Here is a 17,905-nt window from a genome sequence, read left to right as displayed (position 1 = left end):
GCTGGGTGACTACAGGGTGGGGACTGGGCACGTGGCTGGATTGGGTGACTACAGGGTGGGGACTGGGCACGTGGCTGGACTGGGTGACTACAGGGTGGGGACTGGGCACGTGGCTGGACTGGGTGACTGGGCACGTGGCTGGAGGGTGGGGACTGGGCACGTGGCTGGAATGGGTGACTACAGGGTGGGGACTGGGCACGTGGCTGGGCTGGGTGACTACAGGGTGGGGACTGGGCACGTGGCTGGCGTACAGTAGACCACACGCCACTGGGGACCCAGGCAGGGACAGGAGGATGGGGCTTAAAAAAATGACTAATAAACATAAGCGATGAACTCTTGGAGACAAATAGCAGAGAATGAAAATTCATTTCCACCTCTCTTTGCACAGGGCCACAGTGGCTGGCAAATGATTAATGGAGGGTTTACTGCACACTATAAATTGTTCTCCTTCTCAACGACTCCCAGGGGGATGAGGGTTTTTACAGACCAAGGCCCCACACGCAGCCCAAAAAAAAATATATACAATTTAAAAGAATAAAAAATGATTGAACCTGACATAACCACGGCTGTTTTTTTTTCTCCCTGCTGAGAACGGGTGACACTTTAGCCACCTCTGGGCTGGAGGATAAAAGGGCCTGCTGTCAATCAGCCGTTCCTGCTGACATCAGCCCATCACACAAGAGCAGGAGGGCTCTCTTTTTAAGAGGAGAGAGCGATTGACACTGGCGGAGAAAAGCACTCTGAGCACAGAGGAATCTAGGTGCATCAGCGCTGTGACTCGCTAACTGAGTTAAGAAAATGCAAGCCCTATCCTCATATCGTAGCCTAGCCTGTGAGTCCTTTTAGTGGGACACAAATTGCCAATTGGGCACAAATTGAGTGTTTCAGCCAACCACAGGTTCAGGGATTTGTCAATGGGCCTCCATATGAGCTTTTCATTGACTCCTGCACTCAGGTTAAAAAAGGAATATAAACACCAATGCTTAGAGGCTGTGTTTAGACATAGTTGTGTGCATCATGTCTCCTCAGGTGACCTTGGAGATATTTAAAGGTGATCCTATCCTTTTCTATTAGTAATTTGGGTACTGTAAGATATACAGATAAGTGTGTATTAAAGTTGCTGTCAGAACAATGAGATTTACTATCTCCTGTCTTGTCATACCACCCAGAATGATATATGGAAATGGCTGCTTTCATGGCATGTTACCTATGTAGTCAATCCTGGATCCTTTTACCTCTGAAGTGCATCACAATGATATCGCTTTCCTCTCTCGTTCTCTCTCACCCTGCTGTGCTGTGCCCCCACCCCCCCACACACACACACACACTCTCTCCTTCTGTTCTCGCTCCCTGTTCTGTTATTCTGCCCCCCCCTCTCTCCCGCTCTGTCCTGCAGCGTCTGCATGTGAGTTTGCTGACGTAGTGGAACTGCTTCTACAGGCTGGGGCAGACCCTTCCCTGAAGGACCAGGAGGGCTCTCTGCCTGAGGAGGTCACTGAATCCAGCTCCATCTCCTCACTGCTGCGCCAGTACACCGCCCCCAAGGGCTAGGCCCAGCTTCGACATCCCCTCCCCTCCAGCCGGTGTCCATCCCATCCTAGACCTAGCATCCAGCTCTCTCAGTAATGGTCATCACACTCTGAAAGTGCAACCCACCACTTCATCATCTCTCATGTCCCATTCCAAGGAATGCATCCATCATCGCTATTAAAGAAATGAGTTTCTCTCTGACTTTTTCAGACCACCTCCTTTGATGACACGACAGTCATGTTTGCACTTCGGATTTTGTGTTGCCTTCATTTGTCTTGTGTTTCCTGATTTATTATTATTTATTTATTTATTTTGAAAGACATTTGGATAGCATATGTATATTGGTAAAAAAAATAAAAAGATATATAACTTCCAAAGAAGTTGACCTATTATTACCTATCTAGTCTGACTGCTTATTTAGCATTTTATTTGGTATCATCCTTGCATATATAGATCTGGACAAGAAAATACTAATTTAACCTATATTTGTCCAAAAATAAACTTAGAATATGCTATTTTATATTCAGATGGAGCATGGAGAAATCTAGGTAAAAGTTATTCCATGATAACTAACGTAACCATAGCAGCACACCGATCAAATTCCCTGGCCAGGCCTCATTTGAGTGAACCCTTTGTCCACTGAGCACATTCTGTCTCCCTTGGCCCACCCCACATACCCACACCCTCTATTATGTCACTTAAGATATATTTGGATGTTCTCCAAATAGTCAACACATGGGCTGCCTCCAAATCTGCTTTAGTTTTTCGTAAGCTCTTCTGATCAGAGCAGTCTCTTTGGCACCCCCTCCCTCCCACCTGATGAGAATACTAAATCTGGAATCTCAGCTCTTAACTACAGCTTGATAAAGAAGCTAATGCACATTTGAACAAACAATGGGGACATGCTGTAATCCCTCTCTCTGAACACGAGGCATTAAATAACAGTCACCAAAAAGAGTCCTGCTGCGGCTGACTGCTGTCTGTCACCATGGCCCCAGCATACAGAACAGAGATGGTCCAGCCCAGACACTCTGCTCTGTTGCAGTATCACAGAGAGAGAGAGAGCATTGTTATGCATTCCCTACACAACCAGGAATTATGCTGTCGGTATATTTCAAAAGGATGTTTCGCCCATTTTCCAGTAATTTCCTAAATCCTGATCGGGTTGGAGTAGTAGTCGGTGACGGCATGCTCCCCAGGCATGTCTGCACAACTGTGACACTAAGCCCATTATGTTTCCATTATGGGCCTCCATTTTCTCTGAGCTTTTCACTTTTGACACTGCCTCCTCTCAAATCGCAGCCCATATTGCTCAACCTTCTTTACTTAACGTTTATGCATTTTTACAAGTCGCCTCTCTATGGTTCTCTAACACCATTAGTGACAGATGGCCAAGGTTTGTTACAGAGATGAACTGGAGCACTTTCCTGTCTCTCTCTTCCTCTCCCCAGTCTGGGGGTTAAAAGCAGTGGCATGTCGTTGTACTGGCCAAGTCTTAATGCAATCCGCTCGCTAGTCCCCAGAACAGTATTGCTTGAAATTCAACAGTAAGCAAAATCTCAGCTCTGCTGTTGAAATGCATCCCTCTAATATCTTCAAGAGGACTCGATAAGTCTCTTGCTGCAAGCCGTGTGTTTAGTGCATGATTAACAAGCATTGCCGTCTGCTGCTACTCAAGGCGATAGTGATCAAAGCTGCTACACAGACACTCAAGTGTCTATATGGTTCTTCTCAGAATGTTCTTATGCAACACCTCAGCAGACACTGAAGGCAATATCCTGTTAACGACCCTCCCTCTCTGTAATTATATTATATGTACATCTCATTTCTGCTATAATGACCCAGTGAAACAAACCTAATTTCACTTCAAACAGAAGAACAACCTTGAAGTTGTCATTGAAAGGCCTCTCTGTGACTCAAACCCTTTTAAAGCTACACTGTCATGGCAGCCATTGCTCAACATTAAAATAAAATATAATTTTAGGAGACAAATATCCTGTCTTGATGTCCAAGATTAAGTTTAGTCTGAACCAAATATCTGTTTACATGTTAATGTATTTCTTTCCATCAGAAGGAACATAGAATTGTTACCTTCAGGAAGTTTGTAATAAAAGCCTCAGATCGATGATAATGGCATTTGTGCTTGTGTTTGTCATCTTTGCAAAAGCAACAGTGCAGGAATTTCCCAGATTTATTTGTATACTAGTGCTGTAAGTGCCGTGTAAATTATCCTAACTGTCTTTGTCGCTGTTTATCTTTGTAAGGCAGCACTATTAAAGGCTATCCATTAATGCCCATGGCTTGTCTAATCAATGGCTGAATAAAACCAGCTTGTTTTGTGGCGTTTTATGCAGACGTGCTTGTTCTGCAACAGGAATAGCTAAAATGCAACCAAATTGATGATACTTAAGTATAGGACACACATGCTATGACTCCGACAAGGCTGGATAACAGATCAATTATTAAAGAGTTATATTTACATTCTATTTGTTTCCATTTAACTATGAATTTATAGCCAGTATATTGCAGATGACTAGCCAACAAGACTGCTTTTAGCTCATGGGTTTAGTAATGCGGAATTGTAAGGAACTTAAAATTGAGACTTGTCGTATTCTGTTAATTTACTATCATATGTAATATACACTCCTGTATTTATGCCATACTTAATGCTTATCTCTATCTCTACACTCCTGTATTTATGCCATACTTAATGCTTCTCTCTATCTCTACACTCCTGTATTTATGCCATACTTAATGCTTCTCTCTATCTCTACACTCCTGTATTTATGCCATACTTAATGCTTATCTCTATCTCTACACTCCTGTATTTATGCCATACTTAATGCTTATCTCTATCTCTACACTCCTGTATTTATGCCATACTTAATGCTTCTCTCTATCTCTACACTCCTGTATTTATGCCATACTTAATGCTTCTCTCTATCTCTACACTCCTGTATTTATGCCATACTTAATGCTTCTCTCTATCTCTACACTCCTGTATTTATGCCATACTTAATGCTTCTCTCTATCTCTACACTCCTGTATTTATGCCATACTTAATGCTTATCTCTATCTCTACACTCCTGTATTTATGCCATACTTAATGCTTATCTCTATCTCTACACTCCTGTATTTATGCCATACTTAATGCTTATCTCTATCTCTACACTCCTGTATTTATGCCATACTTAATGCTTCTCTCTATCTCTACACTCCTGTATTTATGCCATACTTAATGCTTATCTCTATCTCTACACTCCTGTATTTATGCCATACTTAATGCTTCTCTCTATCTCTACACTCCTGTATTTATGCCATACTTAATGCTTCTCTCTATCTCTACACTCCTGTATTTATGCCATACTTAATGCTTCTCTCTATCTCTACACTCCTGTATTTATGCCATACTTAATGCTTATCTCTATCTCTACACTCCTGTATTTATGCCATACTTAATGCTTCTCTCTATCTCTACACTCCTGTATTTATGCCATACTTAATGCTTCTCTCTATCTCTACACTCTTAGAAAAAAGGGTTCTGCGGCTGTCCCCATAGGAGAACCATTTTGGTTCCATATAGAACCCTCTGTGGATAGGGTTCTACATGGAACACAAAAGGGTTTGACCTTGAACCAAAAGGGGTTTTTCAAAGGGTTCTCCTAAGGGGAAAGCCGAAGAGCCCGTTTTGCTTCTGGATAGCACCTATTTTTTAAGAGTGGATCTTGCCTGACCACAAAGCATATTTATCCATATTTCACAAAGCAGTTTACAATTAGTTAGCAGTGCAGGGATTAAGGAAAAATGTGACTGTGCAAAACTGCAATCTGGTGCAGTCTTTAGTAGCAGAGGGATCAGTGTTTGCAGCAGCTAAGCAGATGTGCTGCTTCGGCCCCCGTTTTGTCTCTTCTATGGGTGGGAGTGGTGTATATGGGCTTACAAACAAACACTACCAGCCAAGGACTAGCAGACACAGAAAACCAACACCCACCATTGGTTACTAACTGGATCTCCATCTTTGAATGTGTGTGATATATATTATCAGTTCATCCTTAAAGGGATAGTTTACCCAAAGTAGTAAGAGTATAAAAAAAAACAAGTTTTAAGTGAGAATAGGCATTGGTCTGAAGCTGAAAAAGAGAGGAAATAGGGAGAGTTCAATCTTGGTTTCATCAGACCAGAGAATCTTGTTTCTCATGGTCTGAGTGTCCTTTAGGTGCCTTTTAGCAAACTCCAAGCGGGCTGTTATGTGCCTTTTACTGAGGAGTGGCTTCCGTCTGGCCACTCTACCATAAAGGCCTGATTGGTTGAGTGCTGCAGAGATGTGTGTCCTTCTGAAAGGTTCTCCCATCTCCAAAGAGGAACTCTGGAGCTCTGTCCGAGGGACCATTGGGTTATTGGTCACCTCCCTGACCAAGGTCCTTCTCCCCCGGTTGCTCAGTTTAGATGGGCGGCCAGCTCTAGGAAGAGTCTTGGTGGTTCCAAACTTCTTCCATTTTTAACAATGATGGAGGAGACTGTGTTCTTGGGTACCTTCAATGCTGCAGAAATGTTTTGGTACCCTTCCCCCGATCTGTACCTCGACACAATCCTGTCTCGGAGCTCTACGAACAATTCCTTCGACCTCTTGGCTTGGTTTTTGCTCTGACATGCACTGTCAACTGTGGGACCTTATATAGACAGGTGTGTGGCTTTCCAAATCATGTCCAATAAATTGAATTTACCACAGGTGGACTCCAATCAAGTTGGAGAAACATCTTAAGGATGATCAATGGAAACAGAATGCATCTGAGATAAATTTCGAGTCTCATAGCAAAGGGTCTGAATACTTATGTAAATAAGGTATTTCTGTTTTAGTTTTTTTTAAATAAATTTGCAAAAATAAAAAAAACCTGTTTTCACTTTGTCATTATGGGGTATTGTGTGTAGATTGATGAGGATTTTTACAAAATGTGGAAAAAGTCAAGGACTCTGAATACTTTCTGAATGCCCTGTATATAGACGTGTATAATAGTGAAAATAATGTTCTCTACATTTTCAATAAACACGTAGCTACAATCCTATGGGATTACTCTTCTGAAGTGAGTGATGTTAAACACCACTGTTTAAGGTAATTGATGCTATTCTTACCTTATGGTGCATGGTCATAGCTAAGTCATAAAATATGAATGATAGGTTGCAGTCACTCCTGGCCCATATGCTTCTTACAAGGTAAGAACAAGATTGACAAATTATGGAAATTGAGTGAACAATCCCTAGGGCCTTGCTTTGCTTGTCTGTCACACCTTTCCCCTATGAGAAGGAAACACTAACTATGGTCCCTCCTCTTTTCTTCTGGTTCTTTAGTGGTGGGCCGGCCATAGCTAGGTCCTTCCCACTGCTGAGTTGTTGCTCATCCTCTTCCTCTGCAGTCTGAAGACTAATCTCTTCTAACTGCATCTGCTATCTGCATTATGATAGAATATACATGTAAACATTAAAGAGAAATACACCCACTTTAATCCAAAGACATTTTAGCTTTATTTCCTCATATAGATATTTCTGTACACAGTTCCTATCAATGCACAGAAGGCATATATGAATAGTTTCAGTGCTATCTTTTTCATCTTTTTTAAAGACACATGGCAATAAATAGCGCTCATGAAACAAGACTGTCAACACCTTTTGAAACTGTACAAAATTTACAACAATTAAGACGCAAAGTGCTGAGGCAACAGATTGAACAAAAAGTATATTGGTGTGTGTATATATTTGCATGTGTTTTTTTTTTTCCATTGGCTTCCTGGTTGGCATAATGTATGCTCTTTTCAGCTGGTTCAACATTTGGCAATTGACACGGAAAGAAATATAAATTAGCAGACATTGTGATTTTGAGAGATTTTTTTACAGGAATTGTTCTGTCCCCTTATACACTTATTCTCGTCGTAAATCTTTAGAAACATTCATGAAAGTCTTGAAACCAACACCATCACACAAGACTGAGATTTTGTAAAACCTCTCTCATCTCACCCAGTGCGGGTCCTAAGATACAGCCTGTAACGCATGACACAACAGCATATTCAGATACCATGACAATCAGGCCATCAGCTGTTTTACACTGTCTCTAAGTATTACGTTTGATAATCCCTTTTGCATGTATTTATACTGAACAAAAATATAAAACCAACATGCAACAATTTCAAAGATTTTACTGAGTTACAGTTCATAGAAGGATATCAGTCAATTTAAATCAATTCATTATGCCCTAATCTATGGATTTAACATGACTAGGCAGGGGCGCAGCCATGGGTGGGCCTGGGAGGGAATAGACCCACCCACTTGGGAGCCAAACCATCCTGATGGTAAAGAAGACGGATGTTGAGGTCCTGTGCTGGCGTGGTTACACGTGGTCTGCGGTTGGACGTACTACCAAATTCTCTAAAATAACAATGGAGGCAGCTTATGGTAGAGAAATTAACATTCAATTATCTGGCATCAGCTCTGTTGGACATTCCTGCAGTCAGAATGCCAATTGCACACTCCCTCAAAACTTCAGGAATTGTTTTGTGTGACAAAACTGCACATTTTAGAATGGCCTTTTATTGTCCCCAGCACAAGGTGCACCTGTGTAATGATCATGATGTTTAATCAGCTTCTTGATATTTCAGGTGGATCGATTATCTTGGCAAAGGAAATATACTCACTAACAGGGATATAAACAAATTTGTGCACAAAATATGAGAGAAATAAGGTTTTTGCACATATGGAACATTTCTGGGATCTTTTAATTCAGCTCATGAAACATGGGACCAACACTTTACATTTATGTTTTGTTCAGTAGACTTTGATGGGTGACATTACATCTGTTGACAGAGAAGAGCAGCTTCTAAACAGCCAAAGATACTGGAGCCAGGATGGCTGTTTATGACTTTTCAGCATTAACAGTGAATGCTCCTCAGTCAAGATTAGGTTGGTGTGTGTTTTCTCATATAAATAAATATACTGCATTAATGAAACATTTAGTAAAATGATTGTTCTGTTCCTGTATCTGTCATAATGAGTTAAGATGTTGTCAGGTGCACCATTTTGTCAGCTGCACCAATAAAAGAGGATATCAAATGTGAATTTCCACATTGATGTTGGGTTGCCTTTGCACTTCTTTCCATCCTACAGTCATTGGGTCATGACGACTTCTAGCAGAGAGCATATTCTTGGAGTAAGAACAACAGAGAAATAAATACTGACAAAAGTGTACCCCCAGGACTTCAGATAATTCACAGAGAAGAACATTACAGAAGAGAAAGAGTTTGAAGAAAGCGACTTCCTGCTCACAGACACAGAATAATCTGTGGCTCCCACACTGTATAGACCAACATCTAGTCATTCCTAAAACCCCAGTGCTGTTAGTTTCAGTATTACATTGTTAAAAAACGTTGCATTGTAAAATTAGACTTGTGTCACTGTTTGAAACTAGTTCTCAAATGAAACACTGCTGGGTTGCATTGTGCATTCATCTCTCTTCTGTTTGTTGCTGTCCATGTACAAACGAGGAGAAGTGTAAAGTGCATTGCCAATGTAAAAGGCTTTAATATGAACATTGATCCTCCTCATTCAGAAGCATGCAGGAAGCTTCTTTTTTTTTTTAGGGATTCCATTTAGATTGTGGCCCTAACATTGCTGATGCCTGTTTGGGCTTGCCTCAGGGTTTAATGACAAACATCATCCCAATGCAGGAACTCATGCTGGAAATGTCAAATCCAGTTTTTTTAGAGAATGGAATCAAATCTATCCATAAAAAAATTATAATACAGTGTAAGTTCAACATTCAGTAGTGTTTTGTCCTGCCATTCTGTTCTGTGTGGCGTCACTGCTCTGCTCAGGTCACCGGTGGGTCTCCACACATCCGTTACTCTAATGTGGTGGGAGGATAGCTGAAGTGTAGCCTGTCCGGCATACCTACTACTTCCACAACCATTATTGGACAACAAGCAATATCAGTTTCAGGGAAATAGAAATGTAAAAAGCCTGCTTCGTCTGTCTCTGTTCCACAGTCAATCTGCTGTGTTCAAGGTGGAGCTCAGAACTGGGAGTGGTCCATCTCATCCAGCCATGATGCAGGGCTGGTGGGGAAGTCTGGGTAGCCCGTGCTGCTTCCCGTGGAGAGGTCAGAGGTGGGGCCTCCTGCCATGGACCTGAGAGCCTGCCCCCCATGGGCTATGATGCTGTCCATGGTGAAGCCCAGGTTGTTGAGCAGCGGGGTGTGGCCGGGCAGTGAGGCGATGGACGAGGGCGACTGGGGGAGACCATAGGGACTGCCAGTCCGAATGTCATGATAGGGCTGTCCAGCAGCGTCCAGAGAGAAGCCTCCGTTCAACACTCCCCCGTCGCCCACACTCCCATACAGGCCGTTGGTGTGACCCAGGTCTGACAGGATCTGGTCATCTACAGAGAGAAGGGGGGGGGGGGTTTAACACTTCTGTGGTGCTGTCATCAACTATATCAACATTATACAGCTTTTAAATAGAATTAAGTGCCGTTATGAAACCTTTTTATTGAGGCAACATAATCTGTATTTCATCTAGGTAAATGGCATGGGTGTGTAGTGTTCCCCCAGCGCTTAGTAAGAGGTCGAAAGACTTGTGATTTACCTTAAGCTCAAACAAAGGGGGTCTGTGCGTGCAATAGAAAATATTTGTCTCCGACAGTCCCTCCAGTGCTGTTTCAATAACAACAATGCCCCAGAGCACTTTCCCTCTAATTGACTAAAAGCTTCACCTACTTTATAGAGTTTCTGCTATGGGGTTTTCATTTCTCGTAAAAATGGCCTCCTTTTAAAAATGGCTTGAGACTTTTATGAGTCCCCAAAACGGGCTCACAAACATCAAACAACCATAAAAACATGGGGATGTCTAAAATGTCATTTGCACAGTAGAAGCTTCTCTTTTCGTGTAGGCTCCATATTGGAGAAGTCTGAAAAGAAAGGTCGAAGAGGAGGAGTTGAAGAAGCAAGAGAAAGATGTGAAGTGAAGGAGGTTTGGGGTTGGGTTAGCCATACTGACCTCTGAAGCTGAGCTCACTGTCACTTAGTCCTGCATCGTCTGTTGAACTCTCCTTCTCTGCTTTGTTGCCCCCTCGGTTACGTTTGACGCTTTTGTAGAACTGACCCCAGCGGTGCCGCCCTGCATCCTTCTTCAGACGCTTCTCTTTCGCACGACGATTCTGGAACCACACCTGCCATTGTGGGAGTAGAGACGTTTGACTTCTAATTCATGTATATATCTGCATATTATCACTGGGATGTTATATTAAGCTAGTCCAAACTAGACAACTGCTCAGCTTGGAATTAAAGATCCTGTTGAGGCACACACCTGCACTACTCTCATGTCCAGTCCCGTCTCTGAGGAGAGCTGCTCGCGGACGTGGCGCGCTGGCTTGGGAGAGTTCTTGTAGGCAATTTTAAGGGTCTCCAACTGTTTGGCTGTGATGGTGGTCCGTGGTCGCTTTGCCCCTGCCTCTGAATCATCTGAGAAAGATGTGCAAGAATTAAAGAATATCTTCTGGAAGAATATTGTTTGCAATATTTGCATATAAAAAAAATGAAATTAACTTGTGGCTTTTCGCTTTTGAAAACATCATATAGGCTTGGATGGACTGAGTGGTCATGTATGGCAAGTCAATACCCTTCTGAAACTGTCCCACTCTATCTGTAGGGGATATAAATCTCCCTGGGGAATGCTAGAAGAAGGGAGTTATTGGGGACCCACTGTAAAAGTGCATTGCATCACTTAACATAATCAATCAGTGGGCCATGGAAATTTCCATAAATACACAGGCAGAGCTTTCAGAATCAGATCCATAAAAGGTCACAGCAACTGGAGATTTAATGCCCAAGCAGGACACTGAGAGACACTGAGAGACACTGGGACCCCATCCGGCTGGGTTTATGATGATTCTGTCGCTCCACTATCCCACTGTCTCTTGTGATTCCTCAATGTTTCAGTATTATTGTACATAAAGGAGTTAATTGCACCTTGCTGTCTGCTGAACTCCCTGTCTGAATGCTTTTGAATGGGCTGCTAACTCCTGCACCACTCTCCACAACTCCCCTGCTGGACCCTGCTGGACCCATTACTCAGAGCGTCACACCAGCTCTAGATAATTAATTCAAGTCAATTCCCTGAAGAGGTTCTGAATATGACAGTTTATCAACCAGGGAGATAAGACTGAATTATTCTTTCAAAATATTTGGATGGTGTTTGACGGCTGATTGGCCATAGAACTAGTAGGATGGCCCAGTCAGAAACCTACCATTCTGTTTGGCTGTTTCATAGTCCTCCTTGCACACCAGCCTGCCATCCTCCATGAGGTAGAACTCATCCCCAGTGGCCAGCTGCCGGCTGCACATAACGCAGGCGAAGCAGTGCAGGTGGTACACAAAGTCCTGGGCCTTCCGCACCACCTGAGTCGGAGGGATCCCCTGTTGGCACGACGCACACTTTGTTCCAAACCACACACAACACACACACACACACACACACACACACACACACACACACACACACACACACACACACACACACACACACACACACACACACACACACACACACACACACACACACACACACACACACACACACACACACACACACACACACACACACACACCTGCCATCAGATACACAAACCCCACACAGAACAGGTGGATGCATCTCCACTGTTCAGAGGCTGAAGGTAACATGGCCTTATAGCATAGTTATATCGTAGCACACATCGTTTCCACCTCCACTTCCACCTGTAATAATAGTATCTGTAATACTACTTGGGTTAGTTGTTAGTTGTAGAGAAGCAAAGCATCAGTGGTGGAATGTATTTGTGTTGGTGGTGGGCTTGTCCTCAGCTTGACGAATGGCCTGGATCAATGCAGTGGAAGTGGAGGCTATAAGAACCAGTAGAGAGAGCCCTGCACAGTAAACAGGCTGAAGAGAACCAATAAAACACTGACTCAGGATGGGGCTGTAAATCACAAAGCCTATACAGAAAAATAAACCCTTCCTTTAGACCAAGGAGAAGTTTCTTCATTACTGCTAGGAAATCCTGCACTACACTCCAGTTTCCAGCACAGGCCTCAGCCCCATCATCTCTACTCCTCTCCCTGTCTCCGGTAGCATCCCCATAGTGCACACACAGCATCACTGCAGTTGTAACAGCAAAAATCGCCCCTATTGTCCCCAGGGCCGACTAATAAAGTTATCTCCACTCTCTGACTCGCAAGCTTTTTAGGTCTCATTGAAGCTTCTGACATTAAAACCTCTCAAACATGATTTAGTAAAAGACAGTACTGATCCTGTTTTGGATAAAAGTCTAACTTAATTTACTTCTTTAATGCCTCAGAAATTCAATCGTAAAAAGATGGAAGCAAAAGAAAGAGAAAGAGGGATGAGAAGAAATGAAAGTTGCTGTTGTGTGTCTCCAGCTAAGGCTGCTAGATCAGTAATTCATTTAATTAGTATATAGAGTGTTTGGAGTTGAAGGTTTGTTTGTTATGTGTTCTGTCTTATCCAACATAAGTATTCAAGTATTCAGGACAGAAAGGCAGGAGGATGTTGTAGGATGTTCAGCTTGATTAACCTCATTGTGTTGGTCCTGTCACTAAGTATTGACACAAGCCTGTTTTTTAACATCCACATCATGATATTATGTTATTATATTATATGATGAAAGTAAACTATGTAAAGAGGAAAATCCTCACTAGCACTAGTCCTGTATGATAAGTGAAGTCAAACCTAGTCCATGAGTAATGTGCTCACCAAATCTTTCCTCAAAAGCAACATGCAATACAGACCACTCTGATCATGTCACAGATTTTACAAGTCAAAATCAGTGCAATTTTATTGCCATTTTTGAGCTCACAGATATTAAAGTAAATCACTTCTACAAGTAATGTCACTTAGCTTGCAGCAATCAAATGCTCAAAATTCCCATTCAAACAAAATAGGTGAATGTTTTAAGATTAAGATGAAGAAGTGGAACTCACTTGAAGAAGTCCTCTTTGCAGTACACATTTCCTGCCCGCGAGAAACACTTGTCTGCCAGCAACGCTTGACAGTCTGCGCACTTGAGGCACTTGGAGTGCCAGTGGCGGTCCAGCACCTTCAGGATGAACTTGTCGAGGATGTGTTGACTACAGCCCGCACACTGGGGGATTTCTATGGTGAGAGAGAGAGAGAACACACACCATGAGTTAAGATAAAATATTGGTGGTGGAATAGTGCAAGGAGACAAGGTGAGCATTGCCCTTGCAGGTTTTTAAGATCAGAGCCGGCTAAAATTATGTTAAACGAAAACGGTAATGTAGCCTAATTCCTCACCATCGTGACCCTCGATGAAAACAAATATGGTCTGACAGAGTAAATTGTATCATCATGCCACTCATTCGACTTAGGTTTATCAAAGGCCTGTGCCTGTGCCACAATATTTAGCCTTGAAGTGGATTTGATTGGATAAGCCGACTGATTCGAAAAACCAAGTAGTAAATATATATAATAAATACTAATAGTCATAAACAACGTGAATGAAAAAAAAACTGGGCTATAAGAAGGAGCAATAACCTCGGCCTTATAGTGTTAAAAACAATGCACTATTATCACCATCAACATCGTAACACCAGCACAGTGTCGCTATTAATGTGATTAGTCTATGCAAAAGGTAATAACCAGAGTTATTTTTATATTTATAAATATATATACATATATATTATAATGTGATAGAATAATACATATTAATAGTATTGTTATTATTATTATTATTTTTGCCATCTTCTTTTTTTTTCATTTTAGAAAATGAAACTTCGGGAATAATTTCCCTCAATCTCCGTTGTCGTCAGTGCAATGGTACCGCGTGTGAACAATGGCCAGATGAAGAGAGGCTTCTCATGGTAGACTAAATTGCCTTTTCAGTATCTTAGAATAGCGGGTGAGGGCAAGAAGAGATCGCAATGGAAACTGACCCCTCAAACTCATGAAAGCGGATGCAATAAGCACCGTTTTGTGCACAAAATAATTGGCCAGGTGATTTTTTTTGTACTCGAGCAGTTTAATATTTGTACTATATCTACAAGTATGTCTGCAATTAGGCTTTCCCAAGCCAATTGTTGTTTTAATTATTATTATTTTTTTTACTCAGACGGCCTATGAGTAATCTAATCACACCCATACCAAACTGTTTAAATGTGCGGTGTGGAGGTCATGACAACATTTCAAAACAATTACAATACAGTAGGCCTACATGTGCATCTTCATACTGTAGCCTACGTTGGGAGACATTTTTGAAGAGTAAAACATTTACATTTTTATGTATAGTTTCTGGAGGGCTGCTCAATGAACTACATTTATACATAAGGCCTAAGCTAAGCATGCACAAATAGAGGGTTGATTTTACAATACACGAATGAAGGTGATACGGTAGCCTATACAATGTACAGGAGTTGCATTTTGAGATGCTGCTAAGCTCAATTTCTTTAATTGTACTATTGCGATGTGGCATTAGCCTATACAGACATCGAAATACCAGGTGTTTCCCAATCAACTTCACAGTCAAATGAGATAACTATGAAGTGCATGGCTTTTTAAGACTTTTTACAAAACTTAAATGAAAGTTAGGTGTATTTTACATCCACAAAATATTAAAGAAATGCCCTGATTTGTGGAGCATTATGCATTATGCTTTGGTGTAAGTGATGATACTGAAAGGATAGCACGAGGGCCAATCTTGGCAGTATTCACGTTCGATGTCTAATAGCCCCTTCACCCCCCACCCCCCCTCTCTCTTTCTGCATAACTTGTAAATCACACGATTATACCACTTAAGATCTCTTGTGAGCCTCCTCAAGAGGGGTCCTCAAATCTAATCAAATGTGATCCTATAAGCTTCCTTTTCTCAGTTACAATATATGTATCTCCTACAACATAAATATATCATCCTGTTTTACTGTATTTCGATTAGCAGAGGATAATTGTGTTTTTTAACAGGACTAAAAAAAAGTCAACCAAGTCATGTACTTATTAGCTACACTATCGGAATAACTGTAGGTCTTAATGGGAACGAGCACATAGCCTATAGAGCTCATAGGCCACATTGAGCTCATAGGCCTATAGCTCATATGTTTTGTAGATTGCATGACCTACACTTCAAAGCAAGCAGACTGTAAACTCTATTCAGGAAATAATCTTATTTTTCTTGGGGCCTAAACGTCTCTTGTATCCAAACGGTTTAGAATAATTACCCTTATTCATAAGAGCATGCTAACAGCCATATTAATCATGATAATAATGTTTAGATACATAATACTAAATTGCTTTTATTCCCAGAGTAATGCCGTATTAAATCCTGCATGTATGCACCAATGGGGGGGGTTGAGTGGCAAGATCTTTACACAATCTTTACACAATCTCCTTCTATTTACAAAATTAAAGGGCATACCCCACTAACATATAGTTTTATAGGTTAAACCAATTATATTTCACAATTCTGCATTGTTTCACTTTGTGCATTAAACATTATGGTTCACTGCCTTTACCAATAAGGTAGCCTAAATGAAGGTCAATTCAAGACAATTTTAAATGGGTTAAATGATAAATGATGCTAGATTTTGAGCAAAAATATACTCTCCTGCGCTGAAAGAAGCAACAACTCGTTTGGATCTGTGATGTAAACTATATAGTATTTCATTATGGAATAAAAGCAACATTAGAGGTAATAGAGTAGGTCTATCTATACATTTCCGTGGCTCACATATGAATAATTAGGTCAGGAATGTATCCAATTCCACTTCCATCTTGATTGCAGGATCAGATTATATAGCATAGATTATCAAAACTGAGTTAAAGAGCAGATGCGAAGATAATGAGCAATTATTTGCTTTGATGCTGAGGCATTGAACTATTTACTGCACACACAATGTAGTGAAATATTCCACGTTTGTCATTTTTAAATAAACATTAAAAATACTTATTTTAGTAGGCTATAATATCATATCACAATCTGTACGTGTAATATAGCCTACACCCTATGTGTCAAACAATAATAAGACTGACATAATTGTACAATTATGTAGCATACAATTGTACAATAACACAGCTATAGCAGAAACATCCAAGCATACGCAAACATAGCCTGGATAATTCCGATACGAATCAGTAATAGCTGTCAGTCAAACTGGTGGGGTATGGAGAGTAGGTGATGAGAGCGTCTGATCTCTCGTCCATGGCCAGACAAATAAACAGCTGTCTCATCTCTGACCAGAAGCAAACTTCTCATACAGCTCGAGGGAATAGAATAACAAAATGCGCTCGAGGTAGGGAATATGAATATTCCTGTATAATACAAAAAAATGTACAAACATAAAGTGTTTATGCCTTGATGAGTGTTATACTATTATACACATGTCCCAACCCAGGCCTATATATACTCATGGGTTCTAATAGTGTAAAACCAGCATGTACAACTCGTGCATACGGCTGGGGGTTGGAAACACAACATTACGACCAGTACAAACGCACACTTTAAACAAGACATAGGCTACATGTGATAAATAATCTCTATCCATACAACGTTCCACAAAAGTCCACAAGAGGAACAGAAGATCAAAATGAAATGCATAAATGCACTTTAAAGAATAATATGAAACACACGTTATATGAATAAGTAGAATAATATGAATATATATGATCCAGTAGAACAATGTCGCTGCCTTCTTTAGCCTTGGCTTGTCTGTCCCTCAACCCAGTTTAATTAAACGCTACATATTTTTTTCTACAGCAGTGCCCTGCAGCATTTCAGAGCTCCGCTGCCAATTTCCGTATGATATAATCAATATAGAAAATGAAGTGGAAAAGCCTTACGTTGCATTGGCACTCCGAGTATCTCGGGTACACCCTTCACAGGACTCTCTGTTGGTAGAACAGCAGCACTTTGCATCATTGTGATCCAGAACGGGGAATAAACACACACATATACACGCTCAACAAGGTGGGCTGAAGCTCCCGTCTTTTAGTGAGAAAATGTAGAATGTGTCAAATAGAAACAGGGTATGAACCCTTCTGTAGATCTAGCTGTCCCTTTAAAGTCCGGTATTTTTTTATTATCCTGGAATATTGTCCATGCGTGCGAGATTTCGCCGTGCTCTTTTGATGTGGATCATACAAGCTGCTTGATTCATTCACACTGCAGGGGCAACTGTGACGTCACCCCAGCATAGGAACCACCAGGGACCAATGGGATCCTCCATCAAGCCTCAAATGGGCGGAAGAATTCTGCTCCTGAGCGCAGGTGTACAGTGAGAAAGACGAAAGATTTGGTGACAAAACAGAATGCCCCCAGAAAGAAGCAACCTTCT

General features: G+C 41.4%; 2 protein-coding genes across 3 annotated transcripts in view; one reads left to right on the top strand and one right to left on the bottom strand.

Annotated features, from left to right (window-relative positions):
* LOC112251027 (acyl-CoA-binding domain-containing protein 6) overlaps positions 1–3,825 on the top strand; it is a 52,962-nt gene extending 49,137 nt beyond the window's left edge. Inside the window, exon 8 of one of the 2 annotated variants that reach the window (XM_024421653.1) lies at positions 1,441–3,825. In XM_024421653.1, coding sequence (XP_024277421.1) covers positions 1,441–1,487 — 47 coding nt within the window. In that variant the 3' untranslated portion in view covers positions 1,488–3,825. Of the gene's footprint in view, positions 1–1,396 lie in introns of both variants that reach the window. The other variant, XM_042322185.1, reaches the window with a different exon arrangement.
* Positions 3,826–8,280: 4,455 nt separating this feature from the next.
* On the bottom strand, positions 8,281–17,683 carry LOC112251818 (LIM/homeobox protein Lhx4-like). The gene is made up of 6 exons (XM_024422757.2): positions 17,412–17,683; positions 13,547–13,718; positions 11,818–12,020; positions 10,878–11,032; positions 10,569–10,740; positions 8,281–9,951 (listed from the first exon to the last, which is right to left on the bottom strand). The coding sequence occupies exons 1-6, from the start codon at positions 17,488–17,490 to the stop codon at positions 9,587–9,589; spliced, it is 1,146 nt and encodes a 381-aa protein (XP_024278525.2). The 5' UTR covers positions 17,491–17,683; the 3' UTR covers positions 8,281–9,586.
* Positions 17,684–17,905: the final 222 nt, after the last annotated feature.

This window comes from Oncorhynchus tshawytscha, linkage group LG05 (assembly GCF_018296145.1).
Source record: "Oncorhynchus tshawytscha isolate Ot180627B linkage group LG05, Otsh_v2.0, whole genome shotgun sequence".
Classification (NCBI taxonomy): Eukaryota; Metazoa; Chordata; class Actinopteri; order Salmoniformes; family Salmonidae; genus Oncorhynchus; species Oncorhynchus tshawytscha.
The sequence above is the reverse complement of the archived record's forward strand: the minus strand, read 5'-3'. Positions and strand labels throughout refer to the sequence as shown.

Excerpts from the sequence above, each read along its gene's own strand:
- LOC112251818 (XM_024422757.2), bottom strand. The coding sequence starts at position 17,490 with ATGATGCAAAGTGCTGCTGTTCTACCAACAGAGAGTCCTGTGAAGGGT. Across the intron at positions 10,741-10,877 it reads TGGACATGAGAGTAGTGCAG|GTGTGGTTCCAGAATCGTCG; the intron begins GTGTGTGCCTCA and ends CCACAATGGCAG. Across the intron at positions 9,952-10,568 it reads CAGTGAGCTCAGCTTCAGAG|ATGACCAGATCCTGTCAGAC; the intron begins GTCAGTATGGCT and ends TTCTCTCTGTAG.